The sequence below is a fragment of the Notothenia coriiceps genome, unplaced genomic scaffold (assembly GCF_000735185.1).
Source record: "Notothenia coriiceps isolate Sejong01 unplaced genomic scaffold, NC01 NC01_scaffold00037244, whole genome shotgun sequence".
NCBI classification, from domain to species: Eukaryota; Metazoa; Chordata; class Actinopteri; order Perciformes; family Nototheniidae; genus Notothenia; species Notothenia coriiceps.
The window spans coordinates 12,992,291-13,000,331 of NW_011369945.1; the positions used below are offsets into that span (position 1 = coordinate 12,992,291).

Sequence of the window (8,041 nt, forward strand, 5' to 3'; positions counted from 1 at the left end):
CACTGGTTATTAAATAAGTTTAAAACAACTTATGAAACATAAAGGAGGCATGAGAAAGAGCCAAACATTCTCCTTCATTAATTGGTCTATGCTTTTTCTACAATCACAATCTGTGGCATTTACTGTGCATCGAGTTCACAAATTAAAATCAGATTTTAAAATGGCTTCACCGTTAAATCATATTCCAGCTTTTAAAAGATGTACTCTATTTCAACAGTAGGTAATATGTACAAATAACTGTTGTCCTGTTGCTTCCCCTAGAGAGATAACCTAATAACCAAATGATTATGGCTCTTGGTTGTTAGATGTAATAGTTTACTAGTAAACTGTAACTTGTTACCGACCCAGTGGAATCCCCTGTATGTCGCGTCTGACTCTGGGCCGTCCTCGGTCATCGTGTCCATCACTGTCCCTGTGCGGTATTCCTGCAGGAATAGGATTTGTAAAGCCAAAAGTTGGAACCAGGTAACAACTCACTCCACGCACTGCACGCACGCACGCACAGCACCCACACACACACAACACACACACAACACACACACAACACACCACACACAACACACACACACACACCACACCCAACACACACACACACACACCACACACACACACACAACACTCTCTCAATGAGAGTTGTGTTTTCTAGACCAATCATAAGAATTGTAGAGCAGCCGCACTTTCCACAGTACTTTCTACAATATCTTCCAACTGCGAGTGTGGGTGTGTGGTGTGTATGTGCATTGTGATAAGTGTCTGTTTGAGAATAAGGTGTGTGAGTGTGCTTGTGGATACGTGTGTGAGCATGCTTGTGTTGTATTTGTATTTAAGTGTGTCACTGTGATATACATTTCAAATGTCTTTATTGTAATTTACATGGCGGAGTGGTTAATGATACTAACTATATATTCTGTGATATCTGATGTTGTGACCTACAAAGCATCCATTGTAAGACTTGTTTTCTCGACAACTGAAGGGTTATCGCTCTGCAAGTTCCGTTATCAAATGGACTGTGTGTTCATTTATGAACTACACATCACAAAATACTGAGTGTTTTTCAGCTAACGTGAGGATAGTTTACTCTATCGGGAGGTGAATTCTGAGCTACATCTGAGCTTACATATTAATTAGTTTCATGTTGACAGGCAAAATGTACCAAACAATGTTGTGTGGTTCAATAGACACAAATGCTCAAAACCAGTGATGCTACTTTAGCTGCTGCTAGTTTAATGGTTGCCCCATAATAGTTTGGTTCTAATTAGGGATCACATACGTAACGCTCGTGTAGAGTCTTCATTTCTGAACAGTTGCTGCGTTTTTACAGCTGAGATGCTCGTATGTGATATATCGCACAATGCTCTGCACCGAGGTGAATTTGAGTAACTAAGAAATAAGCATCGGTAAGGACTACCATTCTTGCACGTGTTGCGCTTTATCCATATTTGACTGAAATGCAGTAGACTTCTCACCAATTCCAGTTGCTTGTTTTGTTCTGTTGTTAACAGACAATGTTTAATAAAGCAATGTTTTTTCCTCCAGGCTGAGACCGACCCGAGTCAACACGCCGTACTCTTGAGGTCAAATTGGTCAGCGTCGGCTCGTCCCACAGCGGTTTTCCACCGGTGCGCTGAGTGTGTAACTACTCTGTTCCTCGGGTGGAAGCTAGCTCTGATGAGCTCCCCCTCTGTACTCTTACTGTTTAACCAACCCCCCGTAACTCTCACAGTCTGGCAGAAGAAGCTGTGTGAATTAAAGCAGCCGTGTAAATATTTCTGAAACAGAGAGATGTTTGTGGAATATGTACGATTATTGTAACCATTTACTTATTGCAAACCTGCTCTGAATGACCTGCTCATGTGATGGATCAGTCCAGCTCTGCTCTAGTTCACAAACGTGCCGCTTCAACAGTTTGCTTTCAGTCCAAAGCTGGTTGCACTTATTTGTACGTCCCTTTGGATAAAAGCCTTCAGCTAAATGATATGTAAGTTTATGTAAAAAGCTCTTTATGGCTGCAATTATTTATTATAAAGTCCATTTATTACATTGATATGGTGTTAAAGTTATCTGTAAGATAGACTGTTCTTGTCAAGTTATCAGATTAGCATAAGATATGTTGCTTTGAATTAGCTTTGACTATTAAATTGACTATTTTGGTTGAAGGCTTCATTACAGAAATGTTTAATTATAGCGGAATATAATAAATAGATATGAAACTATAGATGTGGTCAGTACGGGATACAAGATGCCACTCATTATACTGTTGCGTAATGTGTCAGACTTTTAACCTGTTAGTATTGTTTATATATATATATTTGGGTTTGCACAATTTTTTTTATTGAGTTTTATTTTTCATATTGTTTTTTATATTAGCACTCTTCCTGCTCTGTACTGCGTCTGCTGCACAAAACAATTTCTTTGGGATGAAAATAAAAGTTATCTTAAACCACATGTATCAAACTCAAGGCCCGGGGGCCAAATCAGGCCCTTGGTGGATTTAATTTCGGCCCGCAGGATAATTCTTAATTACTATTAGATCTGGCCCGCCGGTATATTGCACGCACACCTTCACTCAATCCTGAGGGTCTCCTCAGCTCAGAGCCTGAGCCCAAACATTGATGACCTTGCACCCAAGATGAGATGCCAAGTATCTGAACTAGCATCACAGAGCAGCACACTGAGTTTAATGGATGTTTCCTTCTGCACTTTGTTTCTCACGACAACAGGGCATGTTTGGTTTGTTCTTTGAGGGCAATAGTTGTTTTGAAGCTGTTGTTGGCCTGTGGAAAAATGTAATCATAAGTAATGACTCTGCAGATAGAGCCATAAGAAATGAATGCAACTGATTATTTAATGTTTAATGTTGTTTTTATAGGCAATCATTTAAGTTTGTTAGTTCCAGGTTTAATATGTGCAATAAGTTAATTTCAATAAGTTTTGCAATAAACATTTAACCAGTCCGGCCCTCGACTAGTACCCATTTTTAAATGTTGGCCCACGGTGTATTTGAGTTTGACACCCCTGGTCTACATGCTCCTCTCATTGGTTTTATTAGCGTATCAATTATAGACTTAAGTCTGCCCCCCCGTCCTCCCGCAGGTCTCTCCATCCCAGGTCCTCCGGTACATTCTTAACATGCCGGCCCCTCGCAGGTGTCTGCCTCCTGAGAGCTGCAGGAATGCTGGCAGTGTGCCCCCCCGCACCGCTCTGAATGGAGCTCTTATCTCTGCTGTCAGAGAGCGACTGTGTGGAGGCTCTGAGGGGCAGCTGCATGGCAGAGGTCACAGGGTTCAGGTGTTTTAAGAAATACTGAGATATCTGGACTGTAGGGGATGAGGAGAAGGCTGGTTATATATTTACCTGTCTGGATAAAGAAAAGCTTTTATATCTGCACCTTTTTAGACTTCTGAACTTGGATCTTCAGCTATAGGTCTATGTTCTTGCGCTGTACATATCGATCAATGAAATCTTGTTTTTTACTACAGTAGATATTGGAAAATTAAATAAATAGAATTAGTTGATTACTAGAATTACTGTTACCCTAGCCGACTGTCCTCCTTTAGCCATGTTGCGTTTTGTCTGTTGTTTAATATTCAAAACATACATCTTAATTCACCGATTGGTATTATTCGCCACCATCTTGACTGTAAGGGAGCTTGGAGGGACAATTGAATGACATTTAAAATTGTACTTGTATATATTATATGTTTTATAGTTATCAAAACACAATGGAACAATGGGTTACTTAAAAGTGATGCACACAGCTAGGACCAGAGCGCCTTTGATGTTGGGATATAAAAAAATATATAAAGTTGGCTAACTGTCGGCTAAGTTTTGTTTATGCTGGGCTTTTAGTATACGCTAAGCATGTCTTGTCAAGTTGGTGAAGATGTTTCTTCATTTGTTTTTGTGTTTTTTATTTGCTTTGTTTTTGAAACTGCAGCGGGTTTCCTCTAACAGAAATGTGTTGGGCTGTTGTAGCGCGTTGGCTCCTGTAGGCCACCGTACATAATACATCCATAGATTTCACTCTTCTTTGTTTCGAAGGGGGATGGAAACACACCTGTATTGTTTTCACTGACCCAATTGAAGATTAATGACAAATAACAGCAACTCAATTAATTCAGAATTATATTTAGTTAGTCAGTTCCACTAAAACTTCCCTTTTTTTTTCTCTCTTCCCACACGTATATTACATATTTGTATAAACCACACATTGAGATGTGTTAAGACTTTGCAGACACCCTTATTAAATCACACCGAGGATTTCATGTTCAGCAACAGAGGTGAACAATGAATCCATGTAAGCTAAAGGTGCTTTTCATTGAGCTGCCAGTCAGGCTGATCTGCAGAGTAATGTGAGATCAAGTTGGAGGGATTTCTAATGGATGGAACGGATTAGGAGCCTCCATGCACTGCGCTGCGCTGATGATAACTCCCATGTCATATTACATTAGGGATCAGCCTGAGGCGGCCCACTGGTGGTCTCTACTGTTTCAACGCTCAACAAGCCCCAACCAGAGCCACATGTTAGCCATCATGCTGCGAGCTACATCAAACAGATCCGAGCCCTCTGACCTTCTGATAGATCCAGCCAGGATTTAGATATGTTCAGCATGTAAAGACCTGTAATACAATTCAGTCATTGATGTTGACCAAAGAAACAACCGAGAACTGCAGCTTCTAAAACCTATTGTAAATGGATAAATAACATTTAATACTTCTTAAGTTCAACAGAGGATTTACACATTCATTCATGTATGGCTCATAGTCAATGTTTTTTTTCTCTGACGATTTTACAGTATCAATTCGACAAATGTTACATCTTGAAGCACAGACCCATGAGATTTAATGCAAACGATTAGTGTACATTATGCGCAGAAATGGAAATGTATTTTAAGTCACTGGATTACCGATAAAGTACATCTTATAATTAACTCCTGCAAATGATTTTCTTTTAGTTTATTTATTCACCCTTAAACTATTTGGAGAAGGATACTAATGTGGATTTCAGGACTCTCTAGAAAGGAGGAAATCAGTTAGTTTTAATCTCCAGTGGGAAATAATGATACTGACGGTCCGGCAGTTTAGTAAACCTGCAAAATGTGCTATTTCTTACAAAAAATGTTTTACAGTGAGCTTCATTGACCTCCATTGTGTTCCAAAAAAGGTGTTTAGTAATCCCTAAAGGCATATAATATATGAAAATCTGGACATATAAAACCCAAAAATAACACTGGAGATAAATGAAAACATATGTTTGTTTGCTTTTATTATCTGGTTGAAATGAGCCTCAACCATTGGCTGTGTAGAATTGTCCTGCTTAGGAAAGAAAATAGCATTCAATTGTCTTTTCCAGAAACACAATAGAAGTGGTTGCATGAATGGAGTCCCATATAGACATCAGTTTTCTCTAGTTCTTGTATTGACTGGTACCTGCCTCTCTGTAACTCTGGAGGCTGCAGCAGGAGAGGTTTGCCTTCTCTCTCTCAGGCACTTTAACACATTTTCATGTGAGGGTCCTTCATGACCCGAGGCCTGTTCCAGCTATCAGGTTCACCAAGTTATCTGGTGAATGAAACCCAGCGCAACCTCAAATCTGGAACATACATTTATCTGACCTGGATGTTTTTCTCAGCAAAGTTAACCAGATTAAGTAAACCCAGTTTACGTGAGTTTACGACTGTTTCTGGAAACGTTGGGATATCAGCCTTTGTGGACCATTTACATGCACAGATATAACATACTACAGGAAAGGAAAATGCAAAATCATGAATCAGTTGAGTTTAACAGCAAGCAGACTCACTGAGCATGATGTCTTCTACTCACAATAACACTTATAGATATCAGTTTAATTAACATCTCACCCAACACAATTGGAAACACAAAGCCAAGCCACTGATCCAGCCTTGACTGACAGCTGTCCATGTATTTGACCCGTCACACTGATTTCCTCCTCTTTCCGAAGACGTTGTTGATGAGTTTGGCCATGGAGCCGCTGGGGCGTCTCCTGCGCTCCTTAGCCTTGCTGCCCACGTTAGCATTTTGCACCATCTTGAAGAATATGAGCGCCACTTCCTGGTGGTGCTCAGCGGCTGACAGCTCGTAGAACTGGCAGCGACACTCGGCAGCGAGACACTGAGCTTCCTCACGCCGCACCTCTCTCATGTGGCACAGGTCCTGCTTGTTGCCCACCAGAAATATGAGCGAATCCACGTTCCTGTGGGTCAGAAAGCACAACAATAATTGACTTTCACCGGGGTGGTTTTGCATGGTGGCCATTATTATCGTGCGATGATCTTAGCCATACCTTTTGCCAGTTCCCAGGCGTAGCTCTCTGATGAGGTGTACTATGGCTTTGGCGGTGAGGAAGGAGGAGCGGTCGCTGATATCGTAGACCACGATGAAACCATGAGCCCATTGGATCTGCTCGTTTACAGTAGATCTTCCCTCATATGCCTGAAAAACAGATTGTTTAAAGACATCACATAAAAGATATACATTTTGTAGTTAAAAATGATATGTGCTAGTGTAAGGCTGCAGCGTGTCACCCTCTTTGCACGTAATTATAATATAGATTTAGCCTTGTTACTTTGGTATGGGTTGCTTTGTTTTGCATATTCCCTACTGTGTTTATCTCCATTGTGTTGTGTGGAGTCCATGTTTGTGATTCTGATTTTGCAAATGAACAGTAGCGATCAGGGGCGGACTGGCCATTGGGGAATACCGGGAGTTTCCCCGGTGGGCCGGTGCTGTGTGTGGGCCTAAATCCTACCGGCCCACATTTGTAAGTGTTTTGGCCACTCACTTTTTTTTTTTTGCTTACCTAAATCCTACCGGCCCACATTTGTAAGTGTTCCGGCCCGGCCCAGCCCAGCCCAGTGGGGTGTGGCCCAGTGGGCTGGGCTGGGCTGGGCCGGAACACTTAAAAATATGGGCCGGGGTTCAGGGGGAGTGGCTGTACCCTTAGGATAGAAAAGGGGGGAAGTGACGTCTGACTCAGAGGTCGAGCGGCTGTGGAGAAGAACGTGTTGCCCACATTCTGTTACTGAGTTTAGGCTAGTTAGCTAGCAGGTTTATTGTTTTGGGTGCAGTCACTTTTGCCTCCACTTGCTGTTCAAATAAATGTTGAAAGAAAAAGTAAATCTGTTTACAGTTCTGTTTTATATGGGTGTTGAAGAAGAAGAAGAAGAATTTGGAGGGATGAAACCCTCTTTAATGGTCACACATGCAGAGCACACAGCACACACAGTGAAATGTGTTCTCTGCTTTTAACCCATCCTAGTACCAGGAGTCTAGAGCAGTGGGCAGCTATTGTACAGCGCCCAGGGAGCAATGGGAGTGAGGGGGGAAGGGGGATGTCCGGTGCCTTTCTCAAGGGCACCACGGCAGGGCAGGAGGTGAACTGGGACCTCTCCAAGTAGAAGTCCACACTCCAAATGGAGTCTGGTCGGGGACTTGAACCGGCGACCCTACGGCTCACAATCCAAGTCCCTACTGACTGCCATAGATTTAGTCCCCAATTTTGCTCTCAAAGTGCACCAGATTGATGCATTTAACTTCAACATTTAAAAAAACACCTTCCCCCTAGAGGAGGTGAGGTCCACCACCTGCCCACACCCCCTGTTAAATTGTCTCACCCACATTGAGGATGCTTCCTACGCCCATGTTTTATTCCATGTGTCAAGTCAGGCAAATTGGGTCCAAATTGTTATTGCATCAATGATCTGTTAACATTAAAATCACTAAATATATGCTGTAACTATTTTTCTCTAGGCAACTCAAGGGCTCAGGTAATGTGATTACTATATGAATAATTGTCCAAAATAACATAAAATGCATAGGGTTTTTTGTTAAGTACCATACTTTCGTCGCCGGCCGGCCGAAACATGCCGCGCATTAAGTGGGCCTGTCTGTCAATTAATCCCCGGGCCACTTTCCCCCCCCAGTTCCGCCCCTGCATTGAGTCACTTCTGAGGTTTTCGTAAACCATACTTACAGCACAGGTTTTTCTCAGGGGATATTTGAACAGACTTTCCCCTATCAA

The 8,041-nt window shown here is 41.9% G+C and overlaps 1 protein-coding gene and 1 long non-coding RNA gene across 2 annotated transcripts in view; both read right to left on the reverse strand.

The window, feature by feature from the left end:
- Positions 1 to 1,819: 1,819 nt before the first annotated feature.
- LOC104964740 (uncharacterized) lies at positions 1,820 to 2,080 on the reverse strand. Its single transcript, XR_800462.1, has 2 exons — positions 1,998 to 2,080; positions 1,820 to 1,961 (listed from the first exon to the last, which is right to left on the reverse strand). It is a non-coding gene; the product is annotated as an uncharacterized lncRNA (long non-coding RNA).
- Positions 2,081 to 4,900: 2,820 nt separating this feature from the next.
- rergla (RERG/RAS-like a) overlaps positions 4,901 to 8,041 on the reverse strand; it is a 13,405-nt gene continuing 10,264 nt past the window's right edge. The window contains exons 4-5 of the mRNA XM_010793595.1: positions 6,305 to 6,453; positions 4,901 to 6,214 (exon numbers count right to left, since the gene is read on the reverse strand). Coding sequence (XP_010791897.1) covers positions 5,935 to 6,214; positions 6,305 to 6,453 — 429 coding nt within the window. The 3' untranslated portion in view covers positions 4,901 to 5,934. The remainder of the gene's footprint in view (positions 6,215 to 6,304; positions 6,454 to 8,041) is intronic.